This window comes from Macrosteles quadrilineatus, unplaced genomic scaffold, assembly GCF_028750875.1.
Source record: "Macrosteles quadrilineatus isolate MER2022 unplaced genomic scaffold, UCM_ALF_1.0 Scaffold_5__1_contigs__length_97177068, whole genome shotgun sequence".
NCBI lineage: Eukaryota > Metazoa > Arthropoda > Insecta > Hemiptera > Cicadellidae > Macrosteles > Macrosteles quadrilineatus.
This window is the reverse complement of record NW_026542598.1, coordinates 32019417-32044735: the sequence shown is the minus strand read 5'-3', so window position 1 is coordinate 32044735 and position 25319 is coordinate 32019417. Positions and strand designations below refer to the sequence as shown.

At 35.0% G+C, this 25319-nt stretch overlaps 1 protein-coding gene across 4 annotated transcripts; it reads right to left on the bottom strand.

Moving 5' to 3' along the window:
- Positions 1–68: 68 nt before the first annotated feature.
- LOC128994832 (far upstream element-binding protein 3-like) lies at positions 69–24998 on the bottom strand. 4 transcript variants are annotated; one of them, XM_054419636.1, is made up of 18 exons: positions 24658–24998; positions 21354–21423; positions 20808–21017; positions 19428–19551; positions 18074–18182; positions 15955–16029; positions 14715–14780; positions 13724–13894; positions 13188–13235; positions 10076–10177; positions 9015–9221; positions 6400–6634; positions 5787–5944; positions 5028–5178; positions 3600–3736; positions 3185–3376; positions 2546–2777; positions 69–500 (listed from the first exon to the last, which is right to left on the bottom strand). In XM_054419636.1, exons 1-17 carry the CDS (start codon positions 24739–24741, stop codon positions 2562–2564), a joined length of 2355 nt encoding a protein of 784 aa, XP_054275611.1. In that variant the 5' UTR covers positions 24742–24998; the 3' UTR covers positions 69–500; positions 2546–2561. The 4 variants fall into 4 exon arrangements, with proteins under 4 accessions (XP_054275611.1, XP_054275613.1, XP_054275610.1 ...); XM_054419635.1 differs by having other exon boundaries at positions 70–500; positions 19428–19557; XM_054419637.1 differs by having other exon boundaries at positions 70–500; positions 15955–16014; positions 19428–19557.
- Between the last annotated feature and the right edge of the window lie 321 nt (positions 24999–25319).

Sequence of the window (25319 nt, the reverse complement as noted above, 5' to 3'; positions counted from 1 at the left end):
TTGAATTAGTGCAGGGATCTTGGGAGATGATTTCAAAGAAAATTCAAGAAACATGTATATTCCGTACAGTATGTAATAACACAAAATACAGATACACTCAATCGGTTTACCTATTCATCTATAAACTAACATATTATTTGACATCTGAACATCAACAAAAATCATTGTGGACCTTATTTGAAACATTATCTTAAATCTTACATAGAGGAAGTGTCTTAAAATTTGTTTCGCCAGTCTTCATGGCTGATAGAATAAACGCAACTGATGTTACTAAGCACGCATATCTTTTTAAAGGTAATAACAAAACCTAAATGCATATAAAAAAAAAAACAAACATCAACATAATGATAGATTATTAACCTATATATAGAGTATATAGAGACAAGAAAACTGCGTTAGTTCTATTAGGGAGAAAATTGCAGTTACAAGTTATTTAAAATGGAACGGTGACGAGAAAGATGACTTCTCAGCGTGCCAGCAGCTATACAGAGCAGCAAGACCTGTGAATGCACACAAAACACACAAACCACCATATATATTATGTACTGTATAAAACACCTGAAAACCTGTTAGATAAAACCTACTTTAATTTTAACTTAACTAAGGTATTTTTAATGTATACATTTCCTTACAAGGTTGGCACAATCGTTTACTTACCTTTGTGCGACAAATTTCAAATATCAGATCATACATTTCAACAAAATTATTCACTTTAGACAGTTTTTGTGGAAAGTACAAATACGATTTCTGTTGCACAATAGTTTCAATACACAAGACGTGACATTTTATATTAATTTTACAGCAAATATTTACAATTCTCACAAACTCTGTACAGCAATAATTCTTCACATTTTCCTCTCTATAAATATAATAAATACAGACTAAATGTGTTTGATACAAGCTCATTTATCTGCCAATTTTTTTATCGACAACACATCTAGGACTCATGGTGATTCAATTGCAAAGAAGAATTACCTTAGCCAATTTAATATTGATTGTGATTGAAATGTGCTAACAAATGGTTCAAAGTCATACTAGTACTCTTGCAACGTTTGAGAAACTAGCCTTTTAACGTTTTACAGCCCTAAATGTTGTGGGATTATGAATCATGCTGTAAATTGAAACCTATTAGTTTTACCTTCCAGGAAAACGACTATTTGCCAAAAACTTATTACTTTATACAGTTTAAATGTTATATCACATTGTGGTATACCTGAGGTTGGTAATAATGGTTTTGTATAAAATTATCTCCATTACTAGTAAATTATACTCGTACAATTATAATCAAGAAAGTAAGTAGGCCTAGATGAACAAAATCTTTTTGTTCGAAATATTTTTTTCAACTCGGTGCAACATTACAGAAAATATGAGATAGACCAGGAAAATAAGAAGATGACACGATTTAATAAAATAATGCTGAAACAATTTTATTATCCTATTCAGAAAATGCCCTTTTCAGAAATTTAAATTTTAAATGGTCATGAATTACTAACTTGTTTTTTTTTTATAACGTTTATTATCTATTTTATCCCCCAATAATTTCAGAAATGACGTAAGCCTATTTATCTTAGTAAAAATGTACAAACCCGGGGCTACTGCCAATTAATAAGAAGGTTATTTTTTAAATATCAACACATTTATTCCACACAATATTTTGTTTAAATTTAGAAAATATTGATAGAAGTAATGATATGCAAATAGTAAAACCGTTTTTTTTTTAGTGTACTATGTAATTACTTTAATCATAAAAATTAAAAATGCACTTTCTAAACACAGTCCAAGAAAATCATTAACTATTATTGAGCGCATAAATAATTTATAAAATTCACAGTACCAAAACTTGGGTAAAATAATTTTAAAATTCAAATCATAAAAAAATATCGAGGCCAGAATACATTAAAATTGAGTTAAATGTGTGTTTTATAAATAATTTTATTGAAATATGTCATTGGATTTTATGATAAAATGTCAGTTGTTAGTTATGAAATGATGATTTACATGTACATTCCAAAATTCATCATAAAATGTTTTTGAACAGTTCTAAACAAAAATGGTATAATAAAATGCATATTATAAGAGCACAATTATCTAAAAAATACTTTTCTGATTAAACTGAAAAGATTATTTTGTACATCACGAGCCATTCTAGACCTTTACAATGGACAATCACAAACTTATAAACCAAATTATGAATAACCTCATCACTAAAACCAAACATGATCAAACAAATTGCCATATTAAAACATAATTTCTAAAGCATGTTACACGACGATTGTCACATTAATAATCCTCTATATACAAATCAAACTAATTCAGATGACAAAGTTCATACACAGTGAAACTGTGTAAGCCAAACATAGCAATAATCTCAACAAAACCATTAGCGAAACGAAATACCAGGCGAAAATAGTGCAACGGTCGCTTCATCCTGAAACTAAGAATGAAGCAACAATTCAACACACATTAATTTTGTACCACAAAAACAGAATACCACAATGTATACGATTTATCGAGTAGACCTATGGACTAGTAGGAGGATACTTACAAGTGACAAGATGTGTTTAGTCAGTCTGTTGGGCGTAGGCTGCGTAGTTGGGATACTGAGCGTACTGTGGGGCGGCTGGTTGAGGAGCGCCAGGCTGCGGGGCGCCAGGAGCTCCGCCGTAGAAGGCCCCGGCTGCCTGGGGATAGCCATAGCCAGCCTGAGGGTAAGGGTTAGCCGCTGGTGTAGGGGTAGGACCAGGCTGCGGCCCAGCTCCTGCCGCAACTGCTGCCTGCTGTTAAACACATTCACATCCACATCACATACGACATAGTAAAAACAATAACTAATGAATAATGAATTAAAGCAAGAATATACGTAATTAATCCTTGATAGATGTAGCTAAATCAGGTTGTAAGAATTGAAACGTATTTGTTAACATCATTCAAGAACAAACATTAAACAAGGTGAAATTTAAATTAAATCAACATTAAAAACAATAAGCCTAAAACAGGAAAATACATGTCTTATAGCCCTAGAGAACATGATCATTAAATCTGGTGTTGTAGTTGTGGTAATTTTAATGAATAGTGAATTTTCTCGTTACTAACTACACTCTTAATAACACTGGTTATACAATATAACTTATTCTTTACAACCTACTTCCACAGAACATTTATCCACGCCATTCCAGCAAATTACCTTGTTCTTCATCGTAGCCTCAATGGCCTCAGCCTCCTTGAGTTTGCCGATGGATCGGTAGTAGTCGGCCCACTGTGCGCTGTAGTCGGGTTGGCCGTTCTGAGCGGCTGCTGCTGCTACTGGCTGACTCTGGGCTTGGGGCTGTCCTGCTACCCCGGGGGCTCCCTGCGCTGCTCCACCCGGCATGGCTCCCTGCCAAACATACAACAATCTTAATCTAAATGTTTCTAAACGCTGCCATCTTGAAACATATTTCTAACAAAATTGAAGTTTAATCAATACTATTAACTATTTAGAATACATAATGACTTTGCCTAAATAGAATTTTTCAGACTTGTAAAGTAATACTTTACTTTTTTATGTTTTTGGAAGAGTAAAAATATTGTAAAATTATCCTCTTGTCGTCTCTTGTTACCTTGTTGGCCTTTGCTTGTTGTTCAATGACCTCTGCCTCTCTATGCATACCCAGCGACCTGTAGTAGTCGACCCACTGAGCACTGTAGTCAGGTTGACCAGTCTGAGGGTTCACCTGCACCTGTCCTGCTCCCTGACCTGCAATCATCACATCAGTGAACATGGCAATCAGTCAACAACACAACTTGGCCCTAATCCAGCACACATTTCAGCACTGATGGATTACCGAAAATGTTCGATTAGTGAACACTTTTTGAGTAGCCGATTTAGCGAGAAAGGCAATCATTTTGAAGCAAAATTTAAGCCCTATTAAACTTGAAAATGAAATTCACAATTTAATATTCATGGTCATATTTGCATACTTTTGTGATGTTGATAGGCCTAAGGATCAATGGTCTTAGGCCGAGGGGCAATCAGTTTGTGTATGGACATCAAAGCAATGTTCCAAATGTTGCCGGGAATAGTTGTCAGACAACAGCCAGATTTGATGAGATTTGTTATCTGGCCAAGTTAAGATAGCCTAGTGTGCGACTCAGGCTTTTACGCAAACCTAAAAGCTCAAATAACCGAGTGCCAAGTCAGAAAATTGCAAGATAGAAAATTCCCAATATTGCTGTGATTGGGGAAGACAGCAATGATGTCCCTGCTCAAAATTAATTACTAGTTTTCCTACAAGAAACGTCTGTTAAATGATTCACCAAGTTTTTTATGTGAAAACAAATGTGTTTAGTATCATGATTGTTGATTGTTTTATTTATGTTCTTAGTGTAAGTAATATTGTAACAAATAGTTAACCAATTCATATCACATGTGTTGTTAAATTCTAACGTACTTCCTGCTATTCATGTCACTTGTCGGCGTTAAACACAGTCATAAACATCGTCCTTCTGCGAAAGGACGGACCCTTCCTCACCAGTTCTTAGAAATCTGTAACCCCATACTGAGTGAGGGAGGAGTCTTTTGTCAGGGTATCATTCGAGCGACATTGTTCGTTTACCATAGCTTGGGATAGGACGTGTGAGGCAGATCCCTCCATGTATTTCATTAGTTTAGTTCATCAATAGTACATTCGCATTAGTTCATTATAGCAATTTATTCATCACAGTTCATTTATACAGTCCACTAATATCATTTGTTCATTTCCATATCAATAAATTCATAGTTCGTTTTTAAAGTGTCAGTTCTTTTTTTGTTACCAAAACATTGGCGCAGCACGCGCCGCAACAAAATGTTTATGAATAATACCCTAGTTTCAAACATTCCTATTTTGTTGGTAAAGGTTTGGTATTTTTTTGAAATTGGTATCTTGGGACATTTAAGCGATTGCAGAAGCCGTATATGTACTCTTGCGATTGAACATTTGCTATCTCATCCCGATTGTGGAGAGCATCCAGATTATTAATCAGATTAAGTCTTGTGATAGACTTACTAGGATCCTGGGGATGAGACTGGTTCTGCCAGGGTTGTTGGAAGCCTCCTGGAGCTTGCCAGTTCTGTCCTCCAAAGTGTTGTTGAGGCCCACCTGGTCCTCCCATACCATACTGTTGTGGTGGCCCGGCATTGCCGCCCGGTGGTCCAGGCTACAAACAGAACGTATTGTAGTACATGAACACTATATAATTGGCAACATTCGCCAAGAAACCAAAATAATGACAATTACCACATACCAAAAATGAAGAATAAATGGATAAACAACTTGCCTAAGAAAAGAATTCCAGACAGTTAATAGAACATGCACAACACAACTAATTTGACATTCTACCTCTACTAATGAAATGAGGCTGCCTTCTGAAGAACTCTCTAAAATATCAAATCAATTGTTTTGTGATCTTTTTTGCTGTCAACTGCTTGGGACTCTTTTCTTGGGTTGAGTCAGTAATGTATCCATTCCCTCTTTTTATATTAATTTCCAACCCAAGTGTGCTTTCCTCTAAAAGGTAGCAGTTGTTGGGCAATAAACATGGGTTTAACAAATTTACTTTATCCTGAACGCAATTCTAAACTTACCAACTGGGACACTCAAGTAAAAAATTTAAAGAAATTCTTTGAAGAAACTGTGGTTCAACATTTTATACAAACTTCTATTGGCAGTGGCACCATATTTAAATTTATCATCTCAGTACTAAGTTATTTTCTTAAGGTTTTTTTACATGACTAACTTAATTTGTTCTTACTATAAGTCACTCACCATTCCTAGTTTCTCAGCGATCAAGCGCTTAGCATTTTCTATCTGATCAGGCAAGCCCCTGATGACAAAAGTCTTCTCTGCAGGATTTGCTGGAGGCCTCCTGTCCAGTTCACAGTGAGCTCCTGTTTGCTGATTTATTTGTTTTATCGTTTCACCACCTGAACCAATTTTTAAGTGTTGAAATTAGGAAGATGCGCAAAAATATGATCTAGTTTTTGTATTATCTAAGGAATGGAGTTATGCTAGCTTAATTGAGAAAATTAAGATTCCAATGAGCTAATAGAGACACAATAAAAGTACACAAAACATAACACTGATATTTTGTCCTGATGTTGTACTTCTTTAGAGAGAAAATCTTAAAAACCTTTTATCCTCTTTAACCTACTCTCTGAATAAGTTCTGCATCAGGACAAAATATCAAGATATATGTTTTATGCATATAATATGTTATATAATGTTATATACATATAACAATTTTTTTTTGTAATACCTATCGGCAGTTAACCTTAGTTTGAAACTGGTGAACATATTATTTTTCATTAAAGAAGTATTAAGAAAGTTTATAAATAAGTAAAATGATTCCATCAAAATTGTGAGGATATTATAAAATTACCTCTGCCAATGATGACACCACACTTAGCGGCCGGGACGGTGAATGTAGACTCGGTCTTGTCGCCTCCGGGACCACCCATGCGCCCGTTGTTGTCCCAGCCTCGTCCTCGCTCGTTGAATTCTCTCGGTGGTCCTCCTCCTCCGCCCATGCGGTCAAAGCTTCCTCCACCACCTCGGCCTCCACCTCCGCCTCCGCCTCCTCGACCACCTCCTCGACCTGACTCACTGTCTCTTCGCTGAAACGTACAAATTGCCTTCAGAAAAATAATTTTATTGGCTTAAAAATGTTTGTCAGATGCTTAGATATCCTTTTTAACTATTTAAATACTGTTATAAACAAATATCTCACTGTTGTTGAAGTTTTATACTTACACAAAAAGTTTTTCAGATGGCTACAATAAATGAATTAACCACAGACACTGAACTTTATCACCTAAATACTATATTTATATGTTAGTAAATTATGACCATAAATGGTTAACAATTAACCACATTATTTTTTATACATTTGAATTTGGTATTTCACATAATTAATTAATTAGTTTAATTCATTCTTAGTTTTAGGTTTTTTTTTTTTATATTTAGCCTAATTGTAAAATGATTCTGGTTAAATAGTTCTTAAAACGGGTTTTCTATAAATCTTTATGGAGTTTTCCTTCACATGAAAAACATCATGGTGGAAATATTGCCATCCTTTAATATAAGGTTATATGAGGGTTTAGTAATTTGATACCTAATAGCACAGTTTTACAAAAAAGGTTCTTAAACAGGCAGCCTAAACAACTGCAACTTTCATACTGTTAGCTTTTTTACTTTTTTTATACTTTTTTATTTATTTTATTATTTCAACGGTTTATGTTTGTGTCAATATATTTAAAATAGAGTAGACTACATTAACAGTCACTAACCGGCAAATTAGTGTCTTTTTTACAAGACTTTGAATTTGAGGTTTAACTATCAAGGCCTTTTTGAATTAACACCAGCATTGAAAAACTCGTGTAGATGGTAAAACTTATTGTTTATGGGTAAATAATGTAATATTTCTTATTTTTATTTAAATAATACATTTTGATTTACTAACTTGGACATGAAAATCGGGTAAATTTTTAAAAGTACCTGCAATACTCCTGGGGCGAATAAAATATGATGATTTTGATGCTGGTTATTTTGGCGTACAATGTAAAAGCAATATATTTTTACAATTTGATCGCGATGAACATGATTTTAGCTTAAAATTAGGGATTTTGAATACACTCAAAAATTTGTTGGATTCACAGTTTTAGGCAGGGTTTGAATAATATCTGAATTTTCCACTCTCGTTAATATTTTAATGACGAAGATTTCTGCAAAGTTGAAATAATTTAGGATAAATACTCATTAGTCAGTATTACTCTTTAGCTACCATAAAGTGTTATTCAAATAATTCTAGTTTATCAAATATTGTGCTTTGAATATATTTTTATAATTCATTTGAATATGATGAATTTGATTTGCATTGCTAAAATAGTTTAATAATAGCATTTTGTAAATTGCTTTAACTTAAGTCAAATTTTACCATTTTCAGAATTTATAAATAAACATGTTCCTAGTGTAGGTTAAAAAAACATTTTAGGTCTCAACACAGTTAAAACAAACCACATACAAAAACACAGTTTAAAATAATTTAATTTTGGATCTGGTACAATTGTATTGACTTTATTGATTAAGTTTCTTGTTCTAATAGTCATTAATAACCAGTTAACAACTTCCTACATTATATTTAGCATTCTCCATTAAGGTAGATGGATAGGTTTCAATTCAATTTCAATGTGCATAGGAAATTTATAAAAATCATGCTATTATATTACTAGGATTATAGGTTGAAATAATTCTCAAAAAAAATTATCATAAACAGTAAAAAAAAGTAGAAATTAAAAGTAAAATTAAGGTCATTACCATAAAAAAGTTGGCGAATAATTAAGAATACAAAAAACTGTCTAAAGGCTCTGATATAAGTATAGTAATCCAAATTATACACTCTTGTCTAGAATAAATATACAAACCAACACCATTAATACTCCATTCCAAGTTCACTCTGCAGTAAATAGTCTGTATATAAAACAAATATTTCAAATGCAGTTTCAGCGTTAGTAGCCGTCATAGAAAGATCAGAACCATCAAATTGCTTCCTTGTTTTCTCACGCTTGTTACTACTAAATTTGGCTATACCAAAGTCAAAATTCTAATTATTAGATCAAAACACCAATTTCTCTAAGTTAAAACCATTATGGCTCTTTACAAAGGTTGTTGGGATAATTTAGGCAACCTTCAAGACAAAAAACATGACTTTCCAGTTATCTTGACAGCACAAGCACGACTATCGGCATAAGACCTGTACCGCATGGTGAACGTGGAACTGAGTATGGTAAAAATAACAGCCAATATGTTAACCTGAATAAAATACAAAAAACGCATCAGCCACTACGAAAATAATCCGTTTCATAAAAGAAAAAGCGAGTCAGAGAAGAAAACAAAATCAACCAGAAAAGAACGGGAGCAGGCTTAATGGTCCATCGCAGGGTGTTACAGAGCTCCAAAGTTAGTGGAGGGCTCATGCATCAGACAAACGCAACTCACAAGAACACTGTCAATCAGCTCTTCTATTCTGATCCTAGCATCTTCCACTTGCTCTGGCTTTCCGGTGAGAAGACACCGTCGGTCTCCGGGTCCGTCATCACGGCCCTGTTGGAACTGCACTCGGGCCCCTGTCTCCCCTTGGATCTTCTTGATCATGTCGCCCCCCTTACCAATTACAACCCCAACTGCGGCTCGAGGCACTGCCACCTGAAAATTGACGTGTCAACTACTTTACCCACAGTCCAATTGAGGCAACGGGATCAAGGATCTTTGGGAGAAGGTGGTGGTACGGGACTTGAAATTGTGAAGGAGAGGAAAACAAAAAAGATATTAAAAAAATTGAAAAACGATCTAGTTCTGATACCATTTTGCTTCCACATCTGTTCAAACTGAAATACTGTACCGAAAACCAATTGTGGCTCTCTTGTGAAAGGTCTTGGAGGAGAGAAAATTATGGTACAATTCAAAAGAAGTTGTGCACAAAAGATAATCACAAAAAAAATGGGAAAAAATCATTTTGTTCTTTACTAGTTGTACTACTTTAGTTCTCAGTGTCATATTGGATTAGCAGGTAAGATAGGAGAGTCAGATCAGTATCAGGTAAGAAGAGAGAATAAGAGGTGAGGAACAAATGAAGTAGATGCAGAGTGTTGAGGAGGCCAAATATCACCATGCGTATAAATGGCCAGGGAAGGAAGTATTATAATTTAACAGCCTATTATCAACAGAAGCACCGATTGCAGCACAGATTCTCAGATAAATAACTAGCATTAACATTCAAGACGTGGATCAAGGTGTAGATTGTGAACAGGAAATACTCAGAATTTATAACACTTCAGTTAAAAATATGTTTTGGAACTAAATGAAACAGAGAAAAAAAGAGTTCTACAGTTTTTTGATAACAAATTATTGAACCAAAAATTGTTGGTTTCAATATAGGCTAATTTGAACATCTTAGGTCAATTGTTGTCAATCATCAATCAATCAACATCACACAATCTGTCTACTACGCATTGAAGGTAGGCCTATACTAAATGTAATTTGTTTAAAGTACCACTTACTTCCACTGAGTCGCCACCCCCTCCACCTCCTCCATTGAAGTCGTTTCCAAAGTTTCCTCTATTTCCTCCCCCTCCGTTTCCACCACCACGGTTAAACGCATTCTGTAATGAGAAGAAATTTATAAAATGCATTAAGAAAACAAGCAGAAACAACTGTCAATTTTGCATCGTTGTATAATAACTCCCTGGATTGCGCGCTCAGGTTGAAGTAGGGCTCTAAAAACGGTCCGTCGCTACCTCGCTCTGTCCGCGAGGAGTGGGGATAAAGGCATGACTCACCCTAGTGCCGAGCGTCGCGCCCGCTCTCGCCTCTCGTATTGCTATGTTAGTTTTGTGGAAATATTCCGAGGATAATTGATTGTAACGAACTTAAGGAGGTTTTATAAGCAGATATAATTAATCTACGTACTTGCTCACACTTTATAGACTATGTGTCAAAAGTAAATCTCGTAAGAAATGTAGTTAGTGGTGATATAAAAGTTAGATTTATTTATATTTGAACATTAACCAGAGCAAAGTATATCACAATAATTATTTGATCACATATGCATGTCATCATTTGCTTCGGTGAGGCCCAATTATTATTGAGAGACTTAATCATCATCATTTAAGAATATATATTTTGTTTATATTATAGTATGTTTCTTTGTCATACTGTGATTAACGTGTTTGGAAAACATATTATGTTGCTAAATAAAATGAGTGTATAATACTTAATGCCAATATCTCAAATGTATTCATTATTCCCACTGAAGTAAAATAAAGACAAAATATTTTCTTAGGTATTAAATACTACTGTGAAATACAACATTTATTCTTTGATTCAAAGAATTTTGTTAACTATAGACTACCGGTAAGCATTAAAATGCATAAACATATGCCTGTAAATTTAGTTACCATTCTTCGTAATGTAATGACATATTTGATGTAATATAATGATAATTAAATGCTAGAAACTCGGTTTCTATATCCCGTAAACTGATGCTGAGCCAGCCGAGCTCCTAGCGCCAATGCCGCGCTAAGCGATTTTATGCCTATTTTTAATCACTTAAAAATGATACAAGCAGGCTCCGTATAAAAAAAAAGCTTCAAATAAAAAATAAAATTCATACCTACTTTGATCTAAAACTTTGCCGCAGGAATTTTTTTCCTGACCAAAAAATAAAAAAGTTCCTCGCTTACTACATTTTTCATGTTTTTAATGGTGTTAAAAAACAATCATATGTTTTAATTTGCCTAAATAAATTATAAAAAATATGTTAATGTAAAAACTAGCTACATAGAAATGAGCACTGGTTTTTCCAGAAAAATAATATATCAATTTGAAATTTTTATGTTAACAAATAAGTGTAGCAGAGCAGGTTGAGTGAATGTATGTTTGTGTAAAACAAAGAGGTTCATTCGGCCCGTCCGCCTCGGTATCCCGCCAATTCGTTTGGCGGGCACGGACCGTTTTTCCACCACCTACCGCGCTATCCAGTAGTTATTATACATCGATGCAATTTTGTAGGCTACAGAAAGGTTTCAAGTACCACTTGATGTTTGTGTTTTACAAGTAGCCATGTGATAGCTGGGTTGTATGTTGGATGATTATTTAATTTTCATCCAGAAGATATCAACTACAGTACTACCAATTTCTTTTGTTTTAATAGTGGACAAACCACATTTGAAGTGACATTGTGGGTGCAACAGTAATGTATGAAACATAGGTGTTCAATCCTAAGGCGTAGGAAATATATAATTTACAGTTTTTATTTCCACAAAAGTAACAATTTCTTTTATAGAAAATGTTTATATTTACAGGATAATGTTTTTTTGTCTAGTTAAGCAGGCCAAAAACGATTAGTCATCATCTCAACTTTATTACAGGTTTAACCAATAACAATTAAAAAAATTAATTTTGATTACCGAGTTGGGTTGTAAACAGAAGATAGTTGAGGATTAGATAACTATCGATAAATCATTTGTTATAGTATATAATAAATATAAAATAGTACTGAAAGGAAAACCAGATAAGTACAATAAACATTATAAAGTGAAAGATACATAGATACAAATACTAGGAAATGCATTATTCAATCTAGCTGTTTCATTATTGTAAATTTTGTTTGTTAGTATTTAGATTCAAACAACAACTACTGATTTACAGTTAGGTACAGTACAACCCCGCTAATACGTCACCTATGGGACCGGGACCATGGGCGGAACAGTGAAAAGGTCTGAGGAGCAATAATCAGGGTTCAGGATTTTGCCGCGATCGCAGAAGACAATGATTGTTTATCCGTTATCGCAGAAAATATTCAACATTTTGCCAAGATCGCGGCAAACGTTATGATATTTCTGTGACTGTGGAGGATAACAAGATTTTTGACGCTACTGTGGGAGAAGGTGATGATGTCCACAGAACAATGGGAAATGGTTACTAAATCAGTTCGGCTTTAAGTTAGGCGACCGCGATAACACTGTAACCATAGGCGATGGCACGGTCGGATTAAATGAAGAGTTAAGACTAGCCAAGGTCAGATTAGCGAGGTTCTACTGTATGAACTAAAATTTGGCATATTTGAAAGACAATAATAATTCGAAGGGGAATAATTACTTAACTGGATCAATCCTTAAAATGTTCAGAGAAAAGGTTTAACAAGGACATATTATTTTTCATATCTTAAGGTATGATGATTAATTTGTGTATTATAATCGATATGGTTCAAACAAAACAGGACTTAGACTTGATAAACAAATCAGCTGTTTACACATACTAATAAAAATAAATAATAACTTAAATAGAACTTAAAAATATAATGTTGTTATAACTCACCTGTTTATTTAAGCGTGGTTTTAATAATACGTCCAGCGACGAAGTGTCTTCTTGATTCCGACTTTCAGAGCCGACAGACCAATATAAAATCTTACGCTTTTAAGCCTGCTCCCTATTCTTATCTGGTTATTCTGTACCAACATTATATCTTCTTATCTAAACTATACTTTTACAATGACTAGCCCATCTACCTATCTATGAATAAAATAACTAAATAATGTTACTTATATCATCCAGCCCCAATTGTGTTGTTAGATTAATTACCTTTGACTACAACTTTAATTCTAATATTACCTGCATTTCCTTTTCAGCTATGAGTTCATAGACTAAGGCTTTTGCATGCTGAAAAATGAAAAAAAAAATTAATAAAACATTATTTCAGAATACAGGAAAAGAATGCTGTACCAAAAGTGTGTTGTTTATTATTATTATGCATTAATTTTAAATTACAAATCAAGTTAGTAGGCCCTAGGCCTAACAGATGTGTAATACATTTTTAACTTTTTTAAGCTTCTAGTCAATTAACTGAAAGTGGAAAATAATCACAGCAAGTTACTTATAGAATACCTTAGTTTTCTTTACTCAAACAATCAAGTACTGCAAAACGAAATTATCCGATGCTTTAACATAATTCTCTACTCAACATTGTGAAAGTTGTTCTAGAAATTTCAAAATGCTTTTATTTTACAAGTGAATTTTAATCAGCCTCCCTTTTTATACAATAATGGAAAAGGCAGAAACTGGTTATTTTATACAGAAAACAAGTGATAACTGAAGTATTGTACTAATAATAGGCTGTATTCAAAAAAGTTACAGAAATTCTTCCTCACCTCCACTTTCTGGGGTTCTCCAGTTATCCGTAGAGGTTTTTCATTTTCCTGAGAAGGACCATCTTGGATTACGACCATTTTGGCTCCAGATTTTTCTTGCAACTGTTTTATTGTCTCGCCACCTTTTCCGATTATTAGTCCCACTTTAGGGCCAGGTACCATTATTTCGACCTGTAAAACAAAAAGGATTGAATAAAATACTACCGTAATCCTTTGAACAAATCAAAAGGAAAATACGTTTGTCTAATTGAGGAGCTTTTAGAGAAAGGAATTAGCCTATCAAATAAGAATATTTGAGACCATCGGAGGAGGGGTAAGTTAAAAGATACATCAAATACAAGGATTTGGATAAATACACTCATACCTTAGAGTGTATGTATAGCTTACTACAGAGAAAACTGTTAGGAATTAAATGGATGAATTGTAAAAATTAGTCTTTAAGAAAGTCCTCAAGAAGAAAGATATCAACCATATTTTAGCTGTTAACCCCATGGCAACATTATTGCTCATGCAAGGAAATCTTTAAAATCTTGATAAAGTAATTCTAACCATCTTTCAACTAAACACTAAAGACCCCTCATCATCGACAAGAGGCAAATTTTCAACATATCAAACAAAAGAATAAAAATTCTAAATGGCTAAGCTTGATCTGGTAGTGAAGAATTTTTCATCCAACGTCAATCAGTAGCAATGGATTAGTTAGGCCTAAAGCGAAACTAATATTGTTCAATCTATTCACATTACACTTAATACAGACCAACCAGGTTTGTTTCCAATCATTGAAATTTTTCTATTGGTTAAGTTATTCCAACCTGGACAACTTTGTTACATTAGTAGAAAATTTGATAGAAAATACATTCATACATGCCATAATTATTTGAAAATGACTAATACTACTTAAAAATGAAAATCAAGTAAATATTTCAATATTGTTGCAACAAAAGGCCCACTAAGACATTAATAAGACAAATTAATAGCTAGGTTCGCTTACTGTAGTTTTGTTGCCAAATTGGAAAGGCATTTTATTGGAAGGGCCATCATCATTTCGGTCATCCTTCTGTGAAAAATTAAAATTTCATTAAAAACATTTATTATAGGTACTAAAGCTATTTCACTTTTTTACAGTAAGAATATCTATAAAACAAAATAAAAGCATAAAGAACTTGGATATTGATATTACTAATTTAAATATTACATTCATTAGCCTCCACCTTTTAAAAAACGTAACAAATACTACGTTTGTTATTCTACCTCATACGATTAGATAGTTATTCTGCGATTTTCTCCAAGAAACCTCTTATAACAATTGCAAAATATGGGGAAAAAACTGCAAAATGTAAAGATACATTTTACAAGTAGCCTATGTAGGCCTACATCAAACATTTTAAAATTTATATTAATAAAGTTATTAAAGTTAGGAATACTGTTCTAAATTGTTGACATAGAAAAACTATTTGTTCACTGTTGAACTAAGTGTTCACAAATTCTATTTGTTCAACCAGAAAAATATTTGGTAATTACTGTATTACCAATTATTTTATTGTTTTATAGGACAGCTTATGACAAGTACAAATAATTTATTTAATTTGTTGTAAACAAATTATATTTCAGTGCTAATGGTAATTTTTAATTATTTTAGTTTAAAAAAATTTAAGACAAAATATTATTTCCGACAATCTTTGTTTTTATTATTTTTTTCTCTTATTTTAGGCAGGCCTACCTATTATCATAGACAAATAGAATAAATATAGACTGTCAAAGGAAGCTTCCGGTGCTCACCGCTAGGAGTGCCGTGTAGCTCCAGCGACCAGCAGGGCCGCTGCAGCGGTGTGCGCCGTAACTACACAGCAAACCTAGCGGTGGACACCAGAACTTATGCTAACCGCAGCACAGCTGACGGTCTATATTTATTCTATTTGTCTATGCTATTATGATTATATTGACAATGTCACCTGTTTTTGTAGCTGTTGTTATGTAATTATGAAAATGTCATGTGACAATAAAGATATATTTATAAAAAAAAGCACAAATGTAAATTAAAGTGATTAACAAAAGGAGCATGCAAATATGCCAGGTCTAAGCCTACCTTAATCATCTTAAGCAAAAGTTATTGATAGTATCCAGTTCTATATTAACATTCTTTGAATAATGTTTTGTATTGCAAAATTAAAAGTTGTACAATAAATTTAATCTTACAGAGCACGTTCTGATAAAAATATCTCAACACTTACCATACTTCTGTTGCCGAACGGGAAGGGCGGTATGTTGGAAGGGCCATCATCATCATCGGTCTGTGAAAAATCAAACTACACTCACAATATTTAAATTGATTCATGGTTCACAGAATTTTTGGACAGTACAAATTAAAAACAAAACTTGCAAAAATTAAATTTGATAACATCACCTTCAAAATTGTTTGGTGATAAAATTAACACAACGTTATAGGGATGGACGGGATTGAATTTTTAGTTCGGGACGGGACGGGACGGGATTTTTATTTCCTTCCCGATTTTCGGGACGGGACGGGACGGGATTTTTTTCTGTGCATAAAAAGAAAGTACTGTGTTGCAGTTACCAAAAAAGACATACGAAATCAATTTTTACCATTTGTGGCACTGATCTATAAAAACCAAAAAATGGGTACAATTTACAGGTACCTATAGAAACTTGTGACTCGCGGGTCACGAGGTGATTGTCTGTATGACTCACGGTCATGGCGCGATCGTCGTCATGACTCGCGGTCACGGCGCGATCGTCGGTATGACTTCGCGGTTACGGGGTTATCGTCAGTATGACTCCACGGTCACGGCGCGATCGTCGTCATGACTCGCGGTCACGGCACGATCGTCGGTATGACTTGCGGTCACGGCGCGATCGTCGGTATGACTCCGCGGTCACGGGGTTATCGTCGGTATGACTCCACGGTCACGGCGCGATCGTCAGCATGACTCGCTGTCACGGGGTTATCGTCGGTATGACTCCACGGTCACGGCGCGATCGTCGTCATGACTCGCGGTCACGACGCGATCGTCGGTATGACTCGCGGTCACGGCGCCATCGTCGGTAGGTTTCCGCGGTCACGGCGCGATCGTCGGTAGGACTCCGTGGTCACGGCGTGATCGTCGGTATGACTCGCGGTCACGGCGCGATCGTCGGTAGGACTCCGCGGTCACGGCGCGATCGTCGGTATGACTCGCGGTCACGACGCGATCGTCGGTATGACTCGCGGTCACGGCGCCATCGTCGGTAGGTTTCCGCGGTCACGGCGCGATCGTCGGTAGGACTCCGTGGTCACGGCGTGATCGTCGGTATGACTCGCGGTCACGGCGCGATCGTCGGTAGGACTCCGCGGTCACGGCGCGATCGTCGGTATGACTCGCGGTCACGGCGAGATCGTCGGTATGACTCGCGGTCACGGCGCGATCGTCGGTATGACTCGCGGTCACGGCGCGGTCGTCGGTAGGACTCCGCGGTCACGGCGTAATCGTCGAAATGACTTCGTCTCCTGCGTTCGCGGACCTATCGCTCGCAATAACGGCGTTATCGGCACTCGCGAAGCGGAAAAATCGCCGACGATCGGACCAAATCCCGTCCCGAAAAATTCCCGAGTCAAATGTAATCCCGTCCCGATAATCGGGAATATTTTTTTCCCGAAAAATTCCCGAAATTTCGGGACCCGTCCATCCCTACAACGTTATTAAGTGTTAAAAAATGTAAATACATAGGGGCCTAACTAAAGGTTTTAAGAAATTCATATACTGACTGAGACTAATTATCTTATATGATAAGGTGGCAATCACCCAGGTCTCAAAACAACTCACACCTGTGCAAGTTAAAAGCACTTAGAACTGAAAATAGAGCGAATACAACCTTTCAACATTGCTTTACAATTTGAGAAACCAAACATATCATCACAACTCTAATTACAATCATTATTACAATCCAAACTTAATTGATGACTGATTTTTCTATAAGTAAATTAATTTTATTTAAAAATTAATCTGTTGGACATCATTAGTGCACCATGCAACCAAAGTATAAAAAACAAATATAAATTCTCTGATGTTAAGTACACAAAGGTAACACAGCTACTTTCTAAATTTTGTTTGAATAAAAGATAAAGAGGAAATTCTTTGAAAACTATTCTCAACACATAACACTCCAGACCAATAGTTGTAAACTTTAAAATTAACGTAACTTTACTCACAATGATAAATGTCCTCAGGTATTATGGCCAAGTAGTTTATCGTCACTTTCCTCAAAAAGGAATATGCGAGCAAGGATGAACTTAAACATCACTGGACATTGTGCCGACCTAACCTAACCTGACATTGAAAGACTGGTACTTACATGCGAGCTTGGTGGACCTCCCATGTTCATATCGTCTAATCTGGCACCTCCCGTTCCTTCTGTTCTACTCCTCTGCTGCACGATGGCATTTATCAATTCTTTGGCTCGACTGAAAATCATGGTAAAAGGACAATAGATTGATGTTTTTTTTAATCCAAATGTACCAAAAAAAGTATGATTTTCATTTGTGCACAAATAATTAAAAACATAGATTTGTTTAACCATTTTTGTGAGAAACTATAAGATAGAAAACTGATTGCAATAATTAAAATAACAGGTAAAAAAGTTGAACGTAAAACCATCAACAAAGAATATTTATGTAGTTTAAGTTTATGCATTGTACTTAAAGTATGCCAATTTGTGCTGATGGGAGAATATTTGTTTTACATCTACAATCATACTCAAATATTTGCTTTATGCTGATATATTTTTATGCATTAGACATTGAGTAGGCTGATTTTAGCACATTTTCTCTATAAGGAAGTAACTATTACCATAGGTCTCATGGTAAAACTTGAGCCCGGGGCCAATTTACTTAGGCTATTTATTTTGATGGCCCCAGAGGCCAAAAACACCATTCGTCCAAGTTTTTAAATATATATAAATGTGTGTGTACGTGTGTGTCCGTGAACACGTAAACAATTTTTGTTTGAGTTTGATGAAATTTTGTTTGAAGGTGTAAGGCAGGATAAACTTGAATGAGTTCGTGAACGAGCATGATCGGACCATGGGAACGGGGTTTTATGGGGTAAAAATTGGTTTTTCTCCTTTTTGACCATCAAAACACAACATTTCCCAATTTCTCTCAAGACCATTTTAAAGAGCTTAAAAAGACAAATAATTTTGTATATTGAAGTGTTTTTCTGTGGTTATTGGTTACAGAGAAAATTTAAAAAAATTTTAAATTTAAAATTCCCATGTTATTCTTAGGGAGAATATTGTAAAATGTTGTACTTTGCTTGTTTATGGATATATTTAGATCAAACTTGGCAAACTTAATTGTTTTATACCAAGCTATATTTGACTAAAAACACTTTAGTAGCCTCCCTGTAGCAGCAAACCTAAGTACTCATACTAAATGTAATTTGAATGGATTTAATTATAGGCTATATCAATTCATGCGAATGGAAATTCGCTTAGTCTGTCGGTTTGCTGCGGCGGGGTATTATAGCTAATATAGGATATGGGTAGCATATTGTTTTAGTTCCTTTAACTTAATTTTTACGATTAATGAAAAAATCTTTATGTGATGAATACAGCACCTTTACTTTAAATATTTACTCAAGTTCAACAAGTTGTGCTTATGCTTGATTTGAATAAGAAACCTCTACCTCTGAAAGTCAATGCGTATTACCTGATTGCCTGTGCGTTGCCGGTGAGCGTGCAGACTCTCTCTGGTTGGCCACCTGAGTCAGGTGCCATTTGAATTTTACATCCAGATTCCGACTGAAGCCTGCTTATTTGCTCCCCGCCCCGGCCTATAACTGGGGGCAATTAGAGTTTGCCATTTAGAGATAGAATCGTTGGGGAAAACTTAAACCAAACTTAGTCCAAAGTGAAGGACTAGTGAAAGTGTCAAGCAGAAGCCTATTACTATTCTGTTTTTGCAATTTCGTGGGCCAGTACACTTTTGAAAAAAAACCCAACAAATACTACTACTTTGACTATTAAATAAAATCAAGCAAATTGATGAAAAAACTACTTAAAAGCATTTAAAAATTATATCAGGGAAAAACAAAAGTTACCAAGATGCAGCATTTATAACGTTGTTGGCGTTTACAAAAAATTGACACTTTACTCTCGATCATTGGGGACAATGATAATGTCTACTTAATGGCGGGAAATGATCACACTATTGACGCTATCACTTGTATAGGTAATCATTTGAATACAAATTAGACCAATTTATGATTCCTAAATTATAGACCTGCCATTAACCGCAGGTACCTTAATATTGTCAAATTTAAATTTAACAAGCAAAAAGGGGTAGGTACTAACATTTCAATATAACGATTATCTTAATTAAAGAAATTGTTAGCTACAGCTTACGACAAACCAACTTATTTAAAATTTACATTATTTTAAATTCAATGTATAATAAGCTCGGTTAAAAAAAATCCCATGTCTCAAGAAAATCTCAGGCTTGCACACCTCCACTAAACATCACATCTTAAATATGGTCTAGGAATCAATGTTCGGTATGCTATGAAAATAAATGACAAGAGCGACTAAAGGTTTTCCAGATAAAAAAAGTACATTAAAAAGCGTTCAAAGAACCTAACTTCAACTTGAGTAAAACCAAATCTGAACAAACATTTTTACATTGGTATTGATAGTTATTCCATCATAATTTATTTAACAAACAACATTAATTGTTATCAAATCCAGAAAACTATTATCATGAACTAAATCCTTGAGATCAAAATCCACACGTCAAATTCAAGTTTAGGCCCACAATTAAAACATAAAATATCTAAGAAATCTACCAGGAAAATGATTTTTTGCCAATTTTTATTTAGTCTACTTCTTTATCAATTCTTAAACTTATCCACGTACAATTCTTAGTTATTTTCAGGGAGTCATAAAAACTCAATAACAATTCCCAGATTTTTTAGTTTTGGAGGAATGTAGGCCTCCTACTTGTAACACTAATCTCTTCAAAATATTTTTTTAATTCATTTAACCTTAATGAGTGTTAAGGTAAACTATTATATGTCAGTAATGAATGACTCACTAAGGCCGACCATCTTGTCGGGCACCCGGATGTCTTCATTAGTAACAGGTCCCAGAGCAAGGCCGGGTACGCCCAGCCCCTGGATACCGGCAGCTGCTGCGGCCGCCACTCTAGCTGCTACCGCAGCCGCCTGAGCCGCCGCTGCTGCTGCTGCACTGCTTCCTCTCCCTGCACCACTCTCACTGGCCACTTTTTTGGCCTCCGGTCCGTCTGTTATAAATACACAATATATATAGCATCTGAATTGCTTGCATGTTTTTATCCATATTGATATCATTAAGTTCAAATAAGATTAAGTAAATAAAGGTGAGCAGAGTATCTTGATTACTTTTTATGTAAAAATTAATGGCTAAACTAAGGAACCACAAGTAGTCTATTTAAAATTTAAGTTTCATTAACTGATGTTAAAATTATAATCTACACAAACAGATTGTCAAGATGCATAAAGCATTGCTATCAGGTCCAATTAGGTTGCAAAACATCTACATTTTCAAGATAAAACATGCTAAGAGAAAAATTTATAATCTTATTGGTCTCACCACTCACCAGAGTTATCTTCTAATGGCCTTTTGCTTCCTGTTTCGTTGGCAAGACTAGGGTTGATTTTAGCTGCAATCTGAAAACAATAATATTTGTCAATTAGCATTTTGAAAGAATATTTAAATCCATTAAATTCAAATTCACCTGCCATTAAACACTTAAGAATAGCTATACAGGTACCTAATAGATTTGAACATTGGAAATCTACTTTTTATGTAACCTTCTTGCTCCAACTGAAAACAAAGGAAATTCAAAACTGGAATCCCACGTCCTTCCAAAACTACTCATGAATGAAGGGAACTGAATGACAGTATTTCCAGTTTGACCTGAGATAGATTTCCCTTTATAGGGAAATTACCATTGGGTAAAGTCTCCCTATGGGTTGTCACCCTACTTTCCACTATTCAAAAAATTATTTCCCCTCAGAATTTTTTGTGACGGCCATCTTTGTTTGTGCAAAACTGTATGAAGAGAAACCAAAGAAAGAATATAACAAACAGAAAGAATAAGCGGTGTTTTACGTCATCCATTGTTATCTTTATCTTATTTTACGACTGTTGTTATTATCTTTAAGACTAAGTACTATGATTGTCCTATGCTGTTTTATGAGATAGCTAATGTTTTTATTGACATTCTTTTGTTCTGAAACAACATGTAGTAGGAGCCTATGCTGACAATGTAGCAGTTAGCTTACTAGACTTTCTACCGTTCTGTTCTTTATGTGATTTATTGCTGAACAGTGTTTTGTAATTGTTGTTTTGTTTGAGTAGGCGTGATTTTAAAACGTTACAATTTTTATTACTAAACCAAGGTTAATGACTTAACATATCACGAAATTGCACTAATACAGTAGGCCTACTATTTGTGTTTGAGGGTACACTTCCATATCTGTTGGCACAAACCACCGAATGAAAATATCGATCGATATATCGATTATTCGATAGGTTAGTTAGGTAAGGTTAACCTAACCTAACTAACCAAACGATATATCGAATTAAACAATCGAATAATCAATATTACTCATTCGGTTGTTTGTGCTAACAGATATGGAAGTGTACCCGAGTTTTATGATGTAAAATGCAAATTAATTATTACATTAACATCCATTAACAGTAGGCCTATTAGGCGTTTTTATGTATACCGGTATGTAATAAGCCTATAAAATGTTTAGGTCACATTGGATTAACCAAGGTTTTTAGTTATCCGTGGTCTCCCTCCCCCTATTATGCCGGATAATTGAGGTTCTACTACATTCGGTTAGTCCGGCCATTTTGTGGTCCGGCCAGTAGGCTAGTCAGGTCCCGAGGTGGCCGAACTAGAGGGAGTCTACTGTAGGCCTATATAAATTTGAAGCCCATTTAATGCTGAATATCTTGGTTTTTAATTTGTCCTGATATCTTATAGGTAAGAAAAAAAGGTTATCTAACATCAAAACTTAGTAAAAAGGACGATTTTTGCAAAAAAACACATGTTTCACATTAGCCTACCGGTACAAACTTAAAACTTAAACAAAGATGGCAGCCAAAAAAAAAACCCAAAGGGGAAATAATTTTTCAATAGGCTACTTGCATGAGATTTCTGTTAAGTTACCGTACAGTACCGTAGCCTACTTACCTAGAAACATTTTACCGTATAAAAGTTTCATCAAAATTACAAAATGGTGAGTGCAGCTAATTTAGGTATTAAAAATGTTTATTGTATGAGACGTGTTGGGTTGACACACGTTTATTATCTTACATTATCTTACAAGAGGAATGAATTCCGGATAAGTAGACCTACAGCTGGTTGTTTAAGCCTAACTTAACTCTGATTCTGTCATCGGCAAGGGGCTTAATGGCAGTCACTTCAACGACTGAAGAATGTTGATTAACGAATTAGGCTAGGTAATTGACTAAAGAAATATTTCAACTGCTTTTGTTACTTAGTCAATAACTTAAGTTGAAGTTTTTTAAAAGGGAATTTCGTCGCATTATGGATGTTATAAGCTGGGCTAACTTAGGCCTAAGTTACAGATGAACTGGTGAACTAATAGGCTGTTACAAGTAGCCTGGTTCTTTTTGAGGCTTGTCAGGGTGGGCGGTAGGGGTTTAATATAAGTTATGGGAATTTGTGACCGTAGGTAGGGCTAACTTCTAAGTTAAAAGGTTAAATAAGGCCATGTTAAGATAAAGTTTAGGTTAATGAACCTACTTTAACCCTAGCAGTGGCCAGCGATCGCGGGACAATCGTTCGCCGTTGATGCTTAGAATGGCCACAATCGTAAGTAAGGCGATGGTATGGGCCAAAATAATTTTAACAGTAAAAAACACTTAAGTTATAATCCACTAAGATGAGAACAATACCCTATAGGCTATATAGGCCTACCATTCGAAAGATCACATTCTGAACTTTATTTTATTAATAAACAAACCCTAAAGCAGGTAGCCTATTAATGTCACGAGAATTAGAGATCAAATGAATTTTTAGAGTGGCACGACTTTTGCAGCCGACACTTGGGAACTGGCAAAACACAACTTGTTTGGCAATAAGTTAACTTTGGGTAAGTACCTAAATTTAATTTTCGTCTTAGGATGTTGCGGGTGGTACCACTGGATACCTATTGATTTTATCTTCATTGTGGTAACTTAGTGATATTTAGAACGAAATACCTACATTAAGTTATCAATTGGACAACCGGTACGATTTTATGAAAACAGCTGTTTTCGAAATTGGTAACAAATGGCCAACAATCACTAGACGGTACGGAAAAATGGCTTGGATTATGCCTTAGTTCAACTTAAGTTGACTTATAAGTAGGCCTAGGCTAACTAAAATAAGGATTTCAAGACTCAGACCTAACTTCAACTAATTATCGAGCCTACCCTAGCCTATTTTTAATCCAATCTTATTTTACTTATAGACATACAACAACTTGGGTTTATAAAAACCTTTTACACGCTCCTCTCCTAGGCAGGTCCTGTTTTAAATTAACTAGACCTAGGCCTAAGCCTGGGAACCATTCCAGAACCAAGATTTGTCTATGGCCTTGAATTTCTTGATTCAGAAATAAAGCTGCCTTTATCCAGCTTGGTTTGAATAATCATTTTAACTTACTCCTACTTAAATGTGTTGAACATTGAACTAAAATTAGTAACCAAAATGCATAAGAATTAAGAATATACCAATTAACTTACATCACGACAAAAATTAGGATATGGGCTTTGCTATCATGATGAGGAAGTCGTAGGCCTACTAAATATAACCAAGCTTGGTCAAGTAAGACAAAGAAAAAGCCGATAAGAGTTTAAAAAGTTAACTATCAAGATTTTACCTGTTTTGCACGTTGTAGGGCAGCAGCAAAAGCAGAACTTTGACTAAAATTCTGTGGCGGAGCGACCGCTGAATAATCACTCATTGTGAACCATGAAGCAGGATTAAGAAAATGGCCGCTCGGATATGGCCGATTTCAGGAGAAATCTACTACTGACGTTCGCGATTAGAACAGGGATAATACAAAGGAAATCAACTGAAATTTTGAAAAATATGCTAACGGTTTTACTATTTAGCACAAAGCAAATAAAAACAAACGTGCATCTGCACTTTAACACATTAAAACTTGATAAATGTCAAGGAACCAGCCTCACAAGAACAAACAACAACGCATAAAAGAGCAGCGAGAGCGAGAAGAAGAAAATGGAAAGGGAAAATAACGAGGGAATAGAACAAAGAGGAGCCCTGCCACGGAAAACAGAATGAAAGTAACTCATATCTACATAATATAGTATATAGTGTGTATGAATAGGTTTACATTCATACAAAATTAAACTAAGACCTTAATAACAAAATACGTTCTTTTTATGGTCTATGCATTTTGATTTTCAATAAGGAGTTATTAAAGGGACATAAACTCCTCTACGGCTAGCCGTTCAAACATTCAAACCACAGACAAGGGAAACAAAGTTGTGTGTTTCCTTAGTCAATGATTCAAACCCA